Consider the following 19,784-nt stretch of genomic DNA (forward strand, 5'->3'; position numbering starts at 1 on the left):
CCGCTCATTGGCTGCCTCCTGCGCGGCGTCAGCCCCCGCTCCGCGGGCCGCCAATGGGGGCGGGCGGCGGCGGCGGAAAAAGCCCGGGTTTATAATAACCCGTGGGGGTCGCGGCGGCGGCGGCCGTGACGTCACGGGGGGAGTCGCCGCCGCCGAGAGGAGCCGGCCGGCACGGGCGGGCGCGCCGCAGTGGCCGGAGTCCGCCCCGCTCCGCCGCGCCCGCGCCTCTCCCGCCGCGCAACTTCCCGCAAACTTCGGCGGTTCGGCCCGGCCCTGCCCGGCCCGGCGGCGATGCGGCGCCCGGCGGGGGCCCCGTGCTAAGTGCCCCCCGTCCGCCGCCGGCGTCGCAGGTGCGCGGAGCTCGGGGCAGCGCTCTCCCCCCCCCGACGCGGGGCCCCCCGGGATGCGGGCGCGCCGCTAGCGGGCCGCCATGGAGGGGCCGAGCGGCTCCAGCTTCGGGATAGACACGATCCTGGCGGGTGGCGGCTCCGGCAGCCCCGGCGTCATGAACGGAGACTTTCGGCCGCACGGCGACGGCCGGCCCGCGGATTTCCGGAGCCAGGCCACGCCGTCCCCCTGCTCCGAGATCGATACCGTGGGGACGGCGCCGTCGTCGCCGGTGTCGGTGAGCATGGAGCACCCCGAGCCGCGCCTGGCGGCCGCCGAGAACCTCCCTCCGCCGCCGCACCGCCTGCACCTCGGCCCGCACCCGCCGCCGCCCGGCCTGCAGCCGTCGCCCCCGCAGCCGCCGCCGCCCCAGCTGGGCTCGGCCGGCGCCGGCCCCCGGACTGCCACCTCCTCGTTTTTAATTAAGGACATTTTGGGCGACGGCAAACCGCTGGCGGCGTGCGCGCCTTACAGCACCAGCGTCCCCTCGCCCCATCACACCCCTAAGCAGGAGGGCGGCGCGGCCCCGGAGAGCTTCCGGCCGAAGCTGGAGCAGGAGGACAAGGCCAAGCTCGACAAGCGTGAGGACGCGCAGGGCGACATCAAATGCCACGGTGAGTGCGGGGCTGTGCGCGGCGGAACGCGGCGGGGCTGTGCGCTGTGCTCCTCGGTGCCATCCGCCGCGATCGGAAGGAGCCCGGTCTGCTTTCCCAGCGATAGTCGTCCTCTTTATACGAATGTGTTTTTGTTTATTTTTATTTATTTTTATGTGTAGTTAAACTTGTTAGCTTTAAATGCAGATAGGCCGAGCGGCGGGGTCGCGTTTGAAGCCAAAATGCATGCATTTGTAACGCAGATGAGCACAAATCAGTGCCCGGCTTTCGAGGAATGGAGCACATAACGGCTTTGGCTCGTTCGATATAAATGAAGGGAAGGAAAAAAAACCCAACAACAAACAAATAAACCGAAACGGTGAAGCACTCCCCCCCGACCAGCACCAAATAAGCGAAACAACTTTTAATTAAACGACCGAGCAAAAGGAGCGATGGGCAGGGGGAGTCCGGGGCTTTGTGCTTTCCTCGCAGGGCCAATTGTTCCCCTGCGCTTCGGGACGGAAGGTCAATTCCCAGCTCCTTATTTCATTTTATTTAAGTTTTTGAGGGCGGATTTGGTGCTCCGGGAAAGCCCCGATCTGTGCCTGAGCGCGGCGATGTGCGGGGAAAGAGTACGGAGGGCTGTGCCCCGGGCACGGAGCGCGCTGCGAACCGCCAGGGCCGGGCCACGTTGTTCTCCTTTCGCTCCGTTGCCGTTTTTTGCGGGGCTCAGAAGCACCGTGTGCCGCCCGTTTCGCTATTTCCGCGCTAGCGCCGAGCGCCCCGAGCAGCTGCACGGCCCGGCCCGGCTGTCTGCGCGCCCCGCGCTCCCCAGTGGGGCAATTAGGGAGATTATGGTTCGTCCTGCGGGGAGGATCAAGGAGCGCTGCGGCCCCAGACAGCGTTCGGGCTGAGGGATCGATGTCCCGTCGTGGCGGACGGGGGAGAGGGCGAAAGAACAACGAAAGCCCCGCGGGTGGCACATAGAGCGCGTTCCCGGGGAGCACGGGCCGGGCGCGGGGCTGGGGATGGGGCCGGAGCCGGGTCCCGCTCCTCACCGCGCCTCGGTTCGCTGCAGGCACAAAGGAGGAGGGCGACCGGGAGATTTCGAGCAGCCGGGACAGCCCGCCGGTGCGGGCCAAGAAGCCGCGCAAAGCGCGCACCGCCTTCTCGGACCACCAGCTGAACCAGCTGGAGCGCAGCTTCGAGCGCCAGAAGTACCTGAGCGTGCAGGACCGCATGGACCTGGCCGCCGCGCTCAACCTCACCGACACGCAGGTGAAGACGTGGTACCAGAACCGCAGGTAAGCGGCCCCGACGGGGCGGCCGCGGGCCCGTCGCTGGAAGGGGGGGCGTGGGGGGGGCTCCGTGCGGTTGTCGCCGCTGCCGTAATTTTCTGTCTCATTACATACGGTTGCGGCCACCCTAATTCTGTCGGAAAACATTAATGTCATCGCGCCGGGCCGCCATGTTTATTAATTTGTCCGCCGCGCGTGTGCCTGTGTCCGTGTGTCCGTGTGCGGGGCCGTGCGGGGTTCGGGGGAAGGAAGGGCCCGGCCGTGCCCCCCGCGACCCCCGCCCGCAGCCGCCCCTTTGCTCCCCCCCCAGGACCAAGTGGAAGCGGCAGACGGCGGTGGGACTGGAGCTGCTGGCCGAGGCCGGCAACTACTCGGCCCTGCAGAGGATGTTCCCCTCGCCCTATTTCTACCACCCCAGCCTGCTGGGCAGCATGGACAGCACCACGGCGGCCGCGGCGGCCGCGGCCATGTACAGCAGCATGTACCGGACTCCCCCCGCACCGCACCCTCAGCTCCAGCGGCCTCTGGTGCCGCGGGTGCTCATCCACGGGCTGGGGCCCGGCGGGCAGCCGGCTCTCAACCCGCTGGGCAGCCCCATGCCGGGCACCCCGCACCCGCGGTGAGACGGCACCGCGCTCCCCACCAGCCCTTCCCCTCCCCGTCCCCGACCGAGCCCCAGCACCGCGGAGAAGGCAGCGAGGGGAAGCCCGGGGGCTCCGGGCAGCGCCGGCGGAACGGCGAGCGCTCAGAGCGGGGACTCTCGAACCGCGCGGCCGCGGAGCGCAGCCCGTAAGTGGAACGAGCGCACGTGGGGGGCAGAGCCCCCGCCGCCGGGACTCGGAGTGCGGGCAGCGGGCGGGGGGCGGAGGGAGCGGCCGTAGCCGCGCGGAGGGCCGAGGGCCGCCCCCGCCCGTCGGAGAGAGTGCCGGCGAAAGGAGATCTTTGCACTGATTTTTCTCATGACCTTTTTTTTTTTTTTTTTTTCTTTTTTTTTTCTTTTTTCTTATCGGAAAGCGGCATGCTCCCCAATGCGGACAGTTGTACAGACCGAGTGCTGAGTGCTATATCATATTTATTATATGTCGTCAAAAAAAAAAAAAAAAAAAGAAAAAAAAAAAAGAAAAGAAATATTCACTTCTCTACGTTAGTTTAAAACGAACGAACGTGGTTCCCCCTGTCCCTTTTCATGTCTTTTTGGATTCAGTAAAATAAATGCTTAGATGACAAAATATAGATTTTTTGGTGACTGAAAAATTACAGGGAAAAAAAAAAGGAAAAAAAAAAAGAAATAAACTTTATCTTTTTTTAACAAACGTGGAAACTCAAGGCAGATAATTTTCCCCGTGCCGAGAATGCAAGGAGTTCTGAGCTGGAAATGCAAGCGCCACTCTTTTTTAGAAATACTATTATTGATATTTTCGTTGTTTCGTAACCGGCGATTTTTTTTTCCTGTGTATTTTGAAGGAGAAAAGAAAACCAACACAAAATCCTAAAAGCCGCCGCGCTGCAGGTGCGGGCCCTGAAGCGCCGCGCGGGGGTGAGTACCGAGGGGACTCGGGCGCGGAGCCCCTGAGCACCGCCGCCGTCGCTGCCCCACGGCGGGCGCTTCCCGGCCCGGTGTCGCCCGGCCCCGTGGGGATTGGAGGTGGGAGGAGAGGGGCTCGGGCCGGGGTCGCTGCCCTCCGCCGGGTCCCGGGGCGGCCTTCGGAGGTCGGCACCCCCCGCGAAATCAGAAAGTTATACAGCAATTACCCATAAAACATTCATAAACCCCAATGCTATCTTCTCCTCTGAGGGTTTGGCTTTTCTTTCTTTCTTTTTTTCCTTTTTCTTCTTCTTTTTTTTTTTTTTTTTTTTTTTCCCTCTCGGGTTCCACTTCTCTTTTTCCCGAAGAGAGACAAGAAGGGGAGAAAGGGGAAAAAAAAAAACAAAAAAACGGAAAAAAAGAAAGAGAAGCCTCCGGGCACGTTTATTTGGGCTTTGCTAATTAGTGAGCGGCTTGCCGATCTCTCTGCTAATAACTTCGCGTTAAACCATATTGACCCCTGCCTTGATCTAACAAAGGGGACCGGCCCGGGAACGCCCCCCCGCTCCACTCCGCGCCGGGCGGCGGCCGTCCGTCGGCATTTCCCCGCAGCCCCGAAGAGGCCCCGACGGAAGCGGGGGAACGCGGCCGGGGTGGGGCGGGATATGGGGTTCGGTCAGGGTCCTCGGCCGCCTCCGAACAATGCATCCCGGTCCGCTTCCCTCCGAAGGGAGGCGACCCTGGTGGAAGAACGGTCCCGGCTTCGTTGTTCTTCTCGATGGGGTTCGGTTTCGGCGGCGCGAAGTCGCTAAAAAGTAGTGAGAATAAGGGAAGAAAGTTCATGGTAAATAGCTAAGCGAATGTCTCCCGGGTGGCGGCCGAGGGGCTCCCGGCGGGGAAGGGGTGTGGGACAGGTGAGGGTATTCTGCGGTGTTCTCCCAGCCCCTCTGGAGGGCACGGAGGAGGGCTGAGGCCCCAGTCGCTGTCTTTTATCTCCTCTTTCGGTATTTTGGGAAGCGGGGCTGGAAGGGAAACACGAACGCCTTCCGGGCCGGAGCTATCCCTCGGGCCGGTTGCGGATGCTAACGAACCAAGCCGTCCGCCGCCGGACAGAGGGGCTCTCAGCTCTGAACCCCGGGGAACGGAGAGCCCTCGATGTGGGTCCGCTGAGCGTGGAAACGAAACGGGACGCTGGGGAGGAGCGGTGAGGCCCGAGGGGACCCGGCAGGCCCCGGGCTTCATGGGGGCGGCTGCTGCTCTCCAGGCACTCGCCGCTCCGCTGGGGGCCGGGACGGCCGCGGGCCGCGCGGTGGGACCGCAGCACTTCTGCGCCGGTCCTCAGCACCGCGGACAGCTCCGGGGGCTCGGAACGGCGCCGCACGGCCCGGAACGGCTCTGCACGGCCCGTGCGGGAGAACTTCGTGGCCTCGTTCCCCGGCGTCTGGCAGCAGGCCGTGCGGAAGATACAGGAGGCAGAGATGAAGATGGAGGAGTCTGAGGCTCGTTCCCAGGCCGGGGCTGCCCGAGGATTCCGTCCCGGCAGCGCCCGTCTTTCCCCGTTGCAACCGACGGGGAAGAAAAGCGGGAGCGGCCGCTCCGCTCTTGTCCGCGTCGCTCCGGAGTGATACCGGCGCGGTGGGACGTGGGACACTCTGGCCGTGCTCCGTGTCCCGTTGGTTTGTTCCTGAGGCAACGGGGTCAGGGTAATTCTTGCCTGCGGAGCTCAGCTCTGCCGTCGCCAGAGTGGGAGGTGAGTCGGTGGGGACGCGGCCGGGCCGAGCGGTGCGATGCCGCCGTGAGGTGCCTCCCCGGTCCCGCTGCTCCCCCGGGCCGGACCCGAGCCGCTCTCCCGGCGCTACCCGAAGAGAGAGCGATCCGCGCTTCCGCCGCCAGAGCCCGGCGCTGCCCGCAGCTCCGGTTCGCGTACAGGAGAGTTTTAACGTTTGCTATTTTCTCCTTTCGCAGAGTTTATCTTCCTCCAAACTCAGGCGACGCTCCCATGCGGCGGCGCACCGTGAGTTGCCTTACATCCCGCTGCAGCCCGCTCGGGTAACTCAGCTTAGGGTGGGTGCAGCCGGGCCGGGTTCATCCGGGGAAGGGGCAGAGCCTTTCGAAATGTCAGGTAACGGGTAACGGGGCCGAGCGGTGAATATCCGTTGCAAGTTGGAATTACGCGCCTTTCCCCCTTCATCCATCCCGCTGCACAGCCCCCTCTCCCCCGCTCCCCGAGCGGGTCTCTTCCCGGTGGTCGCTGGAACGCAGAGTCCCATTTACGGCTACGGGAGCACAGCACAAACCGCTCCTCTCTGCGGGAGCAGCCTCCGGCTCCGCTCCGGGGAAGGCATCGAAATGTCCCCGAGGGGGCCTGACGGGGAGCAGCCGATAGAGCCCGACATCCCCGGGAACGGCGCGGAGTGGGAGGATTGGGACCGGCGGCCCCCAGAGCTCCGCTCCCCGCTGACCCGTTCCCCGTGCCCTGAACTTCGCTCTTTCCCGAGGCCGTCCTGAGCCGTCGGGCAGCCGGAGCGGGCGCATTCCCAGGCGGAGCGCAGGGCCGGCAGGGCGCCCATCACATCAAAACCCCGTTTCCATATTCATATGCCCTATTTTCCACGAGCCGTTTCTATTAATGGAAGCGTACCAACGCCGCTCCTCAAAATTAGCGGATTTCAAAGGAACCCGGGCGAGGCGACCCGAGCCGCCGGGACTGAGCTTGCCGTGCCGCCCCTCGGCCCCGCTGCGGAGCCCCGCGCAACCCCCGACCCCCGGGCTGCGGCCCCGCTCCCGTCCCGCACCCACGTTCCACCCCTCCCGGCACTCGTCCGAGGCCGCCGTGTTCTCTCGTCTCTGAGAGCCCATGTAGAGCGCTTTAATTGCCACATTTTCAAATCGTGATAACGGTGGGGCTGTCTTAGTAATTACCTTAATGAGATAACACCTTTCCTTCCCTCAACCTACTCATTATCACGCTTCTTGTTCAAATTTCAGCTACAAAGATCTATACTTAAAAAAAAAAAAAAAAAAAAAAAAAAAGATGATGGGGGGAGAACTCTGAAATTTGTTTGAGGTCTCGTCCCTTAAAACAAGGACCTTACACGGATCACTGGCATACAAAGAGAAACATACATCCATTCCAGGAATGGTTGGTAGAAGTAACCAAACATCTGGGGTACCCCTTAATTATTCTTGGTTGGCTCCTTTAGCTTGACCTGTAGGGATGTGAGGGTGTCAAAGTGATGAATTTTAAGATGTTGGGCTGTGAAGACGTGCAGCTGCAAGACTGATGGATTTAGGAAGGGAATGGTAACAAGGTTAGCTGCATGTGAAGTGTGAATTGAGATTTTTGCAAAGAGACTGTGATTGCAGATGGGCATAATGTTGTACCCTTGCATGAAATCTTGCTATTATTGTATAATGGTCAGACAGAGTGTGAAATGACTTACTACTTTACTTTTACTCTTTAATGAAGTTGAGTAGAGGAGGAGAACTACCAGGAAATCGATAGTGGTTGTGAGCGGAAACTCTATGACAGGTGCTGAGACATTAAATATTTATTCAGCTTTTTGCTCCCTTCCTTCCCTTCTCCCCTCCCTGATTTTCTGCTGTATCAGAATGCAAACAAAAATACAACACAGGACTTGGACAGAGAGGAAGATGCTTTCTTTACCTCACTTTCTGCAGTACGCAAGAAGCAGGTGTTGCTGTGTGGCAGTGCAGTATGTACGTGCTCTATGTAAACCATCAGACAGCTCTCTCTATCCAGGCTGCAGGCACACACTTTCTAGATAGGTGTTGAGCTGCTCAACATGTATCCCTCTTCTAGACACTGCTGCCAGCATTCGGTAAGTTATAGCACACTGCTATGACCCCCATATGAATTGCAGTGGGCTCCTCTCCAGCTCAGTGTCTCATTCTTCATTGAGCACCGAGCGGGGCTGCCCACACGGTGCTTTTATTCCAGGAGGATGGAGCAAAATATCTGCACCCACTCTTCTGTGTAGTGCTGAGCAGGAACCTTTGCAGACATCTTGTCAGCAGTGTCACATGTGGCCAGGGCAGAACAGCTATTAGCAGAATTTATGATTCTGTTGTACAGCTGCACTATTCTCTATGAATATGCAGTGAGGAAAAGGAAATGGAGCTGCTCCCTCTGGGTGCTGTCCTAAAAAAGAGGATTCCCCTGCTGACCGAACCCAGCCACTGCTGAGGATGGTCTGACAAATGCTGTCCCTGCAGCTTGGCTCAGCGAGCTGCCTTCCTCTCACTGAGCACTTCATCTCCCTGTTTGATACATGTGGCAGAGGTGCAGCTCCTCAGTGCCTTCCTCTCAGCAGCACACAGCTCGGGAGCTCTTGGATGGGGCCCCTGCCCACACAACAGGTGCAGCCCCTCCCTAAGCTCTCAGCGAGGCTGTGCCCTGTGTTTGCCGTGGGGTTTGGCACCGTTACCTCCTCATCTCAGAAGTTGGGAAGAGCAAGAAAGCTGGTGAATAACTGCCTAACTGGTCTGTGTTAGTACACAGGGCTTACTGAAGGCAGCCTTCGGTGTGTGGAGCAGGGAGCATGTCTGAGACCTTACAGCAGTTGGTCAGCTTTCCTTCTGGTGCTCGTGCCTCAGTGCTGAGTGAGTGCAGAGTTACGGAAGGGAGCCCCGTTGCCATATGCTAACATCCCGTCACAGGGTCCTCTTTTCTCCTCTGGGAGAGGTAAAGGTCTCTGAGATGTGCATGAGTTTGTTTCAAGTGGTGTCCTGGCAATCTGGGAAAGGAAAGCTGAGGAAGCAGCCTGTGGGGGGACTTGCCACCAGTAAACTGGCTGGGTACTGAGTTCAGGTACTGTCACCATCCCTGTATTAAAACAATGCAGCCCCCTGCAGCCTCTTGCAGCCAGAGCAGAGTAGAGCAGTGCGACACGCAGTGCTGTGCCTCTTCCATGGAGACTAAGCTCATTACAGTACAGTATTCTAAAACATGCTTAACCTCTCCAGGCTTGGGTGTTGTATCCCAAATCTACTGTGGAGCATGGACACCCCAATTAGCACTTACAATGCACTGTTGACATTTCTCTGGGCCAGCCCAACAGGAATAATTAGATGTGATATCTAACACAAAGTCATTTTTTTTTCCCAGCAGAGGGTACACTAAAAAATGAAAGCAGCATCTTCTGCAGTGGTGCCTGGCCCGATGAGCTCTCTCACTGACAGAAGTGGTGTGGCTGGGCTGGTTTCTCTAGGCCCAGGACTTCAGGGTTGGGCCTGGGGCTGCTTCTGGAGATGGGGATGTGTTGCACCAGGGAGCTATCTCATGCTGTGTGAACTTGGGAAGGAGCTGCATGGCCCTCAACATGAGGTGTGAGTGGTGGCATCTGCTTGTATAGGTCTTCTCTTATTTTGGGTGTCAGATGGCCACCGGAGGGGTCACTCGCTGACAGTTTGGGTACCTCTCCTGGTGCAGAAAGCTGTGGGCTGGGTAAGAAACAGCAAAGCTTCAATTTGTGAACATCTTCCTCAGCAGTGGTGCTGTGCTATTGCAGAACAACTGCCAGTGAGCCAAAAGGCCTATGGAAAAATACATGTGACAGCGAAGAGGAAAAAGTGATGTGCTGCAATGCAGCAAGAAGGCAGCTGTCCTGTGCCACCACTCATCACAGTGGGTCTGAACATGTAGGTGTGCTCAGTGAGTACTCCTATTAGAAAGTGGTGGAGAGTTTGGCTTTGGTGCTGTTTCTTGCTTACGTTAATGCATTGCAGGCTGGAACTTGGAAAGAACTTGGCAGAATGAAGAGGAAATGAAAATGATAATTTTTCATGTAGTAGAGATCACATAGAGATTGCCTTTGTTGTTCACAGCATTTCCATTCCAGGATCTCGGAGAATTAAAGCATACAAATAGAGAAAATCTGCAAAGTGTTGTCAGGTATTATTTATGTATTATTATTTTTGTTGGAAGAGACATGTAAATATAAAGAATTAGAAAAAGGAGCTACTAAAATAAATTATAATGGAAACCACAATAAATCTAACATGAGAATAAAAGTATAATGAGAACACATTTTCTTCAGCATAAATACAAATCCTGTCTGCATGCTAAAGCCCTATTAATTGGATACTTACCAGAGGAATAAATCTTTAAATGTGTAAAAAAATCTTCCTGCTCTGTGATGAAATATAAATATCACCAGATTTATTAAAGAAAAAATTCTGCTAAACGACTACTTCTCTTACATACTAATTTATGCTTATTCTACATCTGAAAGAACTCACCCTGATGTGAATATCAGCTAAACGAAGGGAGCTGCAGAAGGAGAAGGTTTAATGTGGATCACGAGAAGTCTCTTCGATCAGGCACGGCAGGTTTCAATGAAGTTTTATGTTATAAAATAGAGGAAAGGTGATAGTCTCTTAAGAGACATAATACTTATCCCACGAGTGATATAATAGTTCATAATTCACCAGAGAACAAGGCTCAAGTGAGTCATATATATTTTATGGCACAATTGGGATTAATACCGTACTTCAGAGAGGCATGCATAACCTGTTCTATTTATATGGAGAGATGGTTTAAAATTCACCCTCTTCTCACACCCTTTTCTCCTACCCTTTGGCACCAACTTATAAGAGAGGGACTTGAAAAAAATGAGTGTGGACATCAGGTGAAAACAGACACAGGATTGAGGTACGGCTGCAGAACCCTCTGTCAGGAGCTGCACTGGTGCTGCTGTGACAATCAGAAATGTTGAGTTTTCTAATGACAGCTGCCCACTGTCCCAGAAGAGGCCAAATCTCCATCCAATGTATGGGTGCACTGTAGATTTTTTTTTTTTTTAAAGTTGTGTGCAACCAATAAAACCACTGCTTTTTTTTTTTTTTTTTTAATTTTTAATTTTCATTTATTTATTTATTTTGTGAGAACTGATGACTCTAGCCACTGTTTGCAGCCACTGCGGTGGAATTTGGGCACACACGGTTCCTGTGCCATCAGTGTCCTTAGCGGCTGTGCTAAGGGCAGGGGCAGACTGGTGGGCCACTCTCTGTGCTGGATGCAGGGTGTGATGGCCATGGAGAGGTGAACATGGGCAGTGGGATGAGGGGTGAGAACCTTGCTTTCACCATCCATGAGATGCGAGGCTTTGGGGAGCCTGTTTTTTTCCCAATATGCCAGGAATAGGATGTTTAGAGATGGTGCACGTGGCAGTCAAGTCTTGTCCTGAGGAAATATGTTTTGCTCTATGAATACTCATTGTTTTCTTTTGGATAATTTTTCTGAAATGTGGCCAAGAGCAGGAATTTAAAACACAAACTTGTTCTCTTCCTAAGAAAGAGCCACTTCCTTAATTGTGTCTGAAGAGTGGAAGCAGCTCAATTTACCTCTCCAGCAAAATCGCCTGGAAGAACGAAAGTGTCCATGCTCCTGTCCTTGCCCTCCAGCCAGGCAGCTGGCACTCGATGCTGAGATTGATAGACAGATCTACTTGGTTTTGATCAGAGCTCAAAGCACCTCTTCTATTGGTCTCAGTTCAGTGTAGAGTAACAGACTCCATGGCATAAGTATTGGTATTTTTCTGCCATCTGTCTTTGCTAGATTTCCCAGCAAAGTGCAGTAAATTTGGGAGTTTTTATGAACCATCCCAGAGAGGCTTAATCACTAGGACTTGAGTCTTTGTTGAAAAGATTATGGTGCTCTTAGAAAGAGTTGAAAAAATTTTTCTTCATGATCCTTCACACATATAATGCTAAGCAGGGTTTGGAAGGGCTATCTTTGAGCGACTGGTATTGAGGAGGCATCTTTTGTCACAACCAACTACTATACATATAATAATGATACACTTAAATGATACATAACCACCATTTTCAGAGCACTCTAAGGAGAAAGCACTTCATACCACACGGTTGTTTTATTGTGTGCATTGCTTGTGATTGTTACAAACCCTTGCCAATGAATGACAAATTTACATACACATCATGTCAGCCGGCAATATTTTGCAGCCTTAATTGCTTTAGCTTCAGGCATTCTGTGTCAAAATAGAGTGTTTTACGTCCTGCAACTTGCTCTGTTTCTTTGCAACAGTTAAATTATTCTGTAATTTGCCTGTTTTCCTTCTAATGCATTGTCCATTAAGTCATTTAATAATTTATGTTATAAAATGTATGATGCAACCTTAAATAGCGTTTAGAACTATCTTGAGGTGTTCCCGTTGTTGTGTCAGAAAGGACAAAAATCTGAATATGCATTTGTTTAAAACATTTCTTCAATAGTTTTGTGCCTGCTGTTAAGGTAGTGGGGATCCAACCAAGCTGGGGCTGCCCCCACTATGATAGAAGCCAGAGCTGGAGCCAGTACTGCAAACGCTCCCTCCTGCTTGCTGCTTCTCTTTGCTGAGCAGCCCATGACTGCCTGAGAAGCTCCAAAGGGCTCTGAGCCTTCATGTGCCTGACTCAGAAAGTGGCAGGGACATCACAACCCTGCACGGAGGGCAGCTCACTGGGACTTGCTTACATACTTGCTCATGCAGTGGGTGTGCAGATGCACCTCCTCCCAGGTAGAGGAAGTGCTGTGGTCCCTAGCAGGGTGTTTCTGTTCCCTTCACTATTTTCTCCTCAGCAGGTCTTTCTGTCCCAGCATTCATTCCTCCTGATAAGCCTCTAGATGCTCTGTTTTTGGGGTGTGACTTCCTGTCCACTACCGATAACCATGAAGGCAGAGGGTGGAACGCTGCAGCCTCACCTTGAGCACCGTGCACAGATTTGGGCACCACAATATAAGAAGGACACAACTATTAGAGAGCATCTAAAGGAGGTCTGCAAGGATGGGGAAGGATCTGGAGGGCAAGGTGTATGAGCAGCAGCAGAGGTTCCTCAGTTTGCATGGCTCAGAGCAGATCAGGCTGAGGGAAGGACTCGTGGTGGCTGCAGCTCCTCACAGGGAGCAGAGGGCAGCGCTGAGCTCTGCTCTGTGTGACAGTGACAGGGCCCAAGGGAACAGCGCGGAGAGGAGGGGAAGCTGGGGGTCAGGGACAGGGTCTGCACCAGAGGGTGGTGAGCCTGGCACCAAGCTGCCAGAGTTCAGGAAACCTTTGGATAATGCTCTCAGATATAAGGTCCTATGTGGAGCCAGGACTTGGACTTGATGATCTTTGTGGGTTTCTTCCTACTCGGGGTATTCTATATTCTATGATTCTAGGTGTGTGGCAGTGTGTTGGTGGTAGCACTTTGGGACAGCTCTTTGCATGGCCCACACACACAGCCCGGCAAGATCAGCTGCTCCTCTGCGAGCTCACTCAGAGTGGGAGGCAACTGTATCTCACATGCATTCTCAAAAGCAAAGTGAGCAATTAGGAAAAGAAGAAGCAGGGCCACTGCCTTCCACGATCTCCTGCATGTCTTTGTCATGTGCTCCTTGGCTTCGAAGTCTGTAATCTTGATGGGATGCAGATTCACCCCATTTGAGAAATTGTGCATACTGATTGCCAGAAAATGACCAGCAGGTAAAGAAACAAGATGTCTGCTATATTTCAGTTGCTGATTTTTCTTGATTGACTTACTAGGCGCTGAAAGTGTATCCACTCACCTACCACCAACATAGCCTGCTAAATTCCACATTTCTTGGATACCTCAAGGAATGGTGACTTGACCTCTTCCCTGGACAGCCTGTACCAATGCATAAGCACTCTTTTTGAGAAGAATTTTTTTCTAACATCCACCCTGAAGCTCCCCTGTTGCAACTTAAAGCTATTTCCTCTCATCCTATTGCTCATACCTGGGAGAAGAAGCCTTTCAGGTTGTTGTAGAGAGTGATAATATCTCCAAATGTCACAGCTAGGGATTGCTTCATATCAGCTTTTTCTGACTGTTGTAATCCACGATGCTAATGGAGTGTCTCTCAAGTGTGATGTATCGGTGAGCGGCTGGCCCATACTCTGTCAATTTCTCCAGACTGTGCCTCTTCTGAGGGTATTCATCCTCATGCCCTGGCAAGTGTCTCTATTCCTGCCTGCTCCATATCTGCTAGAACTGGGCCTGTTGTGATGGCTGGTTAAACTTACAAGTCATGGACAATGTAGGTACAGACCTGGCACTGCAACTCCTAATGAGAACTATCCGGCTGGGTGCCACTCCCAGTGTGGTGTTCGGCACAATTAGGACTGTGTTTCCCATAGCAGAAGGCCAAATTTGCTGAATGACCAGTGAGGGTCTCGATTCCTGTTTTCACATTGGGGTTTATGTCTTTCCCACCCCTGAAGCCCCCAGTTTGGCTTGAATACATTTTGAATTATAACAAATATCCTGATACTCACACCACATGAATGAGGGCAGAAGGCAGGGGGCAACTCCTGGCTATGTTCCTGCACTGAATTTAATTTTTCATTGATAATTAGACTCTCAAAGCCACCTGATATTTTTGACCAGCAGGAAACAAAGGCCCACTGATTGACTCCAGGGATACGTGCAAGCAGCCCCCACTGTGCTCATGCGGCAGCTTCACAAAGACTCAAAACAAGAGCTGCGGCAAATTGGATCACTGTGCAAGTTTCAACTGGCCCATTGTGTACAAGTAGTAAATTGAGAGCTGATATTTCTGAGAATTATTTATTAGCAAAGCCCGGTGTCTCACTCCCCTTGTAGTTATCCTTTGCAAACAGCTTTTTACCAGTTTGGATGAGCAATCTACAGCACTTCATTATTTTTCTTTTCTTCGGATAATTATTAAAAGGCAGTCGAGATATGCTCAGACTGGCAGTGTACTGCATCTGTACCCAGCTGGGCTGATACCTTAACAGTTAGGCATTACGTGTTTAATTGTATAAAATGATAATGGGATGCATTTGCAGGAATTTATTGCAGTGCAAACAATAAAATAAGATTATTTTGAGATTCATTTCTAATGCCTTTTGTGTTGTTAAGATTCTAAATAAAGGTGTCATGGTGACAGCTTCTAGTAGAGTGACCAGTTGTAAGCATTTAGTACAAAAAAGGTGTGAAAATGCTAGGCTGAGACCAGTTAGCAGAAATCATAGTTATACATGCTGAGACCTGCAGTGATAAACCAAGTCTGAGTAAGTCTTGGAAGGGGATTGATAACTCTTATTGTTTGATTTCTTTTCTTAAAAAACCAAACCAAAACAAAACAAAAAAAAAGCAAAAAAACAGAACAAACAGGATGGTGTACAAGAAGACAAAATGATGATTATTTCATTAGCTGTATTTTCCCTGCCAGAATTTTCCTTAGTTAAACTGCAAAAACAGTGCTGCTGCCATGGCTTGGGTTGCATGAAACAGAAAAAGGGATTCTTGCCCATATTGTGGCAACACTGTGTATAGAGTAAATATGCTTTTGTTTAATCTAATAATCTTTTGTGATAAGATTCCCCAAACAGTGAATAAAAACTGTTGGTTAGACGGTGTTTTCCTGGAAAAAAAAAAAAAAGTGTTTTGAGAGATATGGAGTGAGAACATTCTTGTCCTGGGGAGTGTTTGGGAAATGTTTGTACAGATGATCATTGATACTGATGCACCTTTTGCAGAACATGGTTGCTTCCCTCCTCAATGGGAATTTTAGTGGTGGAGTACTGAAGCCTTTGGAGGAAGGGTCTTCTCCAGACTAGAATTTCTTGTGTTACCACTGGGTTTATTTGAGCTGTGTGTGGCTGCTGGGTTAGAGCAAGAAGCAGAGGCTTTCCCAACCTGCAAAGCCCTCTTCTATGAATCCTGGGAGAAGGATGGCAGTGGCCGTATGCGCAGTTGGCAGGCCAAGCCTGTGGAAGCAATGTCCATCCAGAGGTAGATCTCCTGGCCTTTCCCCACTAATGTCCTTGGAAGCTGAGCAGGGATAACTCTCCTTCTTCAGAGTCCTGAGGCTGTGAAAATCTCCTTCAGAGATAAGGAAGAAATCTGCCCTGAGCACTTTTCCAGGCATGTGTAAAGCCTCTCAGAGGCCAGGCATCATGGCCAGGGGCGCTGCCACTGCATGCAGCCCTGTGTGGCTCAGTATGTGCCCCATCCACTGGGAGGACTGGGGTGGCCTGGACACCTGAAGTGACACCTTCACCTGGAAGGAAACTCACAGCTGCTAATGAAAAGAACCCATAAATGGTACCCACAGCTTTACTTCGTGGAAATATTTTATCTTGCAAGCTGCCATGTTAGCAACAGTTACATTTAGAGGGTTTTTGTTTTGTTTTGTTTGTCTTTGTAATTTCATGAAGTTGCTGAAATAAACCCTCGGTAGGTCACTTTCAAACTGGAGAAAGGCACAGAATGGATGACATCAGCTCCTGAGTCTGGAAAAACAAAACCAGGGACCAGCCAATAGCCCATGGTCTGCAGGGTGATGGGAGTGTATGCTCATCACAGGCGTGCTGCTGCTCTTCTGCAACCAGAAGGTAAATTTAGGATATATCCTTATGGGGCCTTGCATAGCGCTCACACAGAGACATCTGCATGACATGTGATAGTGAGACCACACAGGTACTGTGGCTGCTGTCCCAGAGCAGCATTGTTTTATCCTTTCAGTCTTGGACAAAACAACACAATTACAGGAACTAAAGCTGCTGTCTTTGACGATGAGAAATTCTCTTGCAGCCTTGATTTTGAATGCATTTGAACACGTTGCCTACAAGATGTAGACAGAAATGAGCTGTGCATTTAACTGGAGCAGTTGTATATTCTGTTGATGTCACTCAAGTGAAGTGACGCTCAGAGAGCTATAAATGCATCTATTTAATAGTGAAAAAAGAAATACCTTTTCTGATAGAGTTTTTCAAACCCTGTGATTTGCTCACACTGTGGTTAATCTGGACACTGGGCAAGAAGAGGCCCTTTCAGACCCCACTGAGGAAGGCTGTCCTGCTCCCTAGGAGGAGCCTGTGAGGTTGGCCCTGCTGTGTGATTCTCTCCATGGCATCCCACCAGTGCTCACCTCCCACAGGCAGCAAAATCTTTGTGCAACCATGGGGCCCATGAGCCCCTGAGAACTTGCCTTGAACTCGTGATTTGCATTTTGAATACAGTTAACCACCAATATATTTGTTCTATAAAAATAAAGGCCAAAATATTCCTGCTGACTGAGTTCTAGTGGGATGGGTTTGGCCCTGCAACTCAGAGGCACCTGGGTTTAGCTCCAGTGCTGCTGGTCTCCTTCTCCAATGCAAGGAAGTGTAGATCCATGGTTGTCCTCTTAGGCTGGCTCCTGGTGAAAGAAAGAAATTAGGCTGCAAAGGACTTTGGGTCAACCAGAAGTAACTGTGCAGACATTAATTCCTCGATGGCAAAGTATACATGGCATATGGGCCATGAATATGTCATTTGCTGAAAAAATTCAACCTCTTGTAAGTGGAAGCTGTCCCACTTTGCCCGTGTAAAGAGATAATATAAAAATGAGTGGACAATTGTTATCCAGTTCTCTAAAGCAACTGAAATTAATACCAGGCATTTGAGTCAGTGAGGTGAAATATTGCAGGCACATAATTTTCTCATCAAAAACGCCACTTCCTGATTGAAAGTGAATTCTTCAGATGGTTTCAGCTAGACAAAATAAACTAAATGTAACAATAAAAGAGATTTTGTATTTTTTTTAATTAAAAATTCTGATTTTTAAAATTTAAAATTGGTGGTCTGACACCAAATGCCAGGCAAATACAAGTAGAAGTCATAAGTATGTCTTAAAATCCTATTTATTTCCCTTTGCTCTGAAAACCAGATATCTTTTTTTTTTTTTTCCCTCATCAAGTCAAAATGAAAGGTTATATTCCCAGTTTAGCCACTGAAGTGAGGATTCAATTATTTGCATAGCTCCAGTTTACAACATTCTAATATTTATCTTTCAGCTGCTGCTGGAGATACAGTAACTATCTGCTACTCCGGCAGGAAAACTGAATTAAAAAAAATAAAAAAAATAAAAAATTGAACATGTAGGGCCATTATTTCTGTTTCGCCATAATTATGCAGCGTGTTAAACAATGTATGCTTCCATCTAATGCAAATCCGCTACCTGGAAATACACAATTACCATAATACCTCTCTGGTTAGACATACGGTGAGACTATGATTATGCAGAGTGTGGGGAGAAGTTTATGTATAAAATTATTCTCTAGAAGAAGAAAGGATAAAAAAAAAAAAAAAAAGCCTAAGTAAAAAGCTAAGCCAGCACATTATCTAATTCTCAATGTAAAATAATGCAGAAGTGCGGAAGATGAACATCTGATTTGTCACATCTGATACGCTAATGTTTTATCCAAAAGGAAGAACACATTGTAACATGCTCATTCATCTGCATAAACACCACCTGGCCCTTTGCAGGCACCTACTCCGGTAACAAAAGTTAATGGCAGCCCATTTGTAGCCATTTCACTGGTAGCATGGAAAGGATTTTTTTTTTTTTTCCTTTTTAAAGTAACATATTTACACGAGAGCATTGAGGAACAGCTTCCCTCTCAGCACTTGCTTCTGAAACCTCTCTTTCCCAGCAACTGTGATTTAAAGCCATTCGAAAGAAATGCTAGGAAGCAGAATGTGCAGCCTGCGCCGAGCATGCTCACACGCACAGCCCATCACACGGTGCACAACCAGCACATATGCACTCAGGTTTTAATCACCAGCAATCCTCCACTGCAGAGGCAAACAAGGAGACTGTAACGCAAATCTGTATTTACTCAGAAGTGCTGCTCTGGTCGTGATCTAAATAGCAGCTAGTTATGGTTTCTAATGTGTGGCTGGGGATGAAACAGATTTGTTGCTTGCTTTTTTTTTCCCTTTTTTTTTTTTAACTGGCACATCGTGGTCATATGCTTCAGTAAACATGCCTTTGTGCTACATTACACATATGTGTGTATCATCACTTTGCGCTCAGACTTAAACAAAAACTGGGCACACAATTCATAAAATGCTGCATACCAGCTCTGCCGCGTTTGAAGCAAACTTGTACAAGAAGGTGCAAAATTCAAAATAAATAGGTGAATTCTGCAGTATTGAAATGACATGTCTGTATATGCATATTTCCTCTTGTGAAACACCTGGGAGGACTTCTGGGTCACCTGGTCCTGGGCCAGGCGGGATTGGGCCAGGCAACCTCCAGCAGTACTTTCTAGCCCAAATTGCTCTGGTTCTGCATGCAGCCTCCTCATGGACTCCCCTCTTAAGAGCTTGCCCCACCACCCCAAGACACTGCTGGAGAGATCCGAGGAGTGTTTTCTCCCAGGCTCCAGGCCCCAGCTGAAAACTGGCTGCACTTCCAGGCCCCAATGGACAATGTAGACTGTGAGGCTTTGGTATATCTGGGAAGGAGAGATGGAGAAATGGATCTGGACTGTGCTGGGTGCTGTCACTGGAGGATTCTGAGCTGGAGCAGAAGATCACAAGGGTTAAACAGCAAGGTTTACCCAGGCGGGGTTTCACCCAGGCCTGGAGTGAGACAGGTGGAAGCTGTTAGCAATTAAAGAAGAGTAAATGGTCTTGATCAGCAGATCAGCAGTCACTCTCAAATGTCTCTGAGTCAAGCTTCTGCTTTTCTTTGGCTGCTGAGGGACTGTGGTACCTGCAGGGGGTACGGGTACAAATGCACAGCCACATAGTGCTGCTGTGAATGGCTCCTAGTATCCAGAGAGAGTTGGGAAATACTGGAATTTCTTCATGATTTTACTTTGTGAGTATTTTATTTAATGGCTCTCTGATATCTCCCTTGTGTGCTCAGGAAAGCCATCCTCTGTTTTCCTGTCTCAGTCCAGTGGTAGCAGCAGTCTGTTGTTCTCTGCTAGCATTGCCCCAAGCATTGGTTTTAAGTTAAGAGCCCCTTTTTGTCACTATATACATTTTAAAAAAAGTCTCCATAAGAATCAGTGTAGGCTTTTCATGTAAGTATGGAGTAAGCACATGACAAGAGAGGAAGAAGGAAGGCAGGAAGCAGGCGGGTCAAAGCCTGACACCAGGGACCCTGACTCCACTTGCTGCAGAACTTCAGGACAGGTACAATTCTTCTCGCTTTCTTATATG

The 19,784-nt window shown here is 51.0% G+C and overlaps 1 protein-coding gene across 1 annotated transcript; it reads left to right on the forward strand.

Moving 5' to 3' along the window:
* Positions 1 to 430: 430 nt before the first annotated feature.
* BARHL2 (BarH like homeobox 2) lies at positions 431 to 3,121 on the forward strand. The gene is made up of 3 exons (XM_031614806.2): positions 431 to 1,001; positions 2,059 to 2,284; positions 2,589 to 3,121. Exons 1-3 carry the CDS (start codon positions 431 to 433, stop codon positions 2,899 to 2,901), a joined length of 1,110 nt encoding a protein of 369 aa, XP_031470666.1. The 3' UTR covers positions 2,902 to 3,121.
* Positions 3,122 to 19,784: the final 16,663 nt, after the last annotated feature.

Source organism: Phasianus colchicus, chromosome 9 (assembly GCF_987193195.1).
Source record: "Phasianus colchicus chromosome 9, bPhaCol1.hap1.1, whole genome shotgun sequence".
NCBI classification, from domain to species: Eukaryota; Metazoa; Chordata; class Aves; order Galliformes; family Phasianidae; genus Phasianus; species Phasianus colchicus.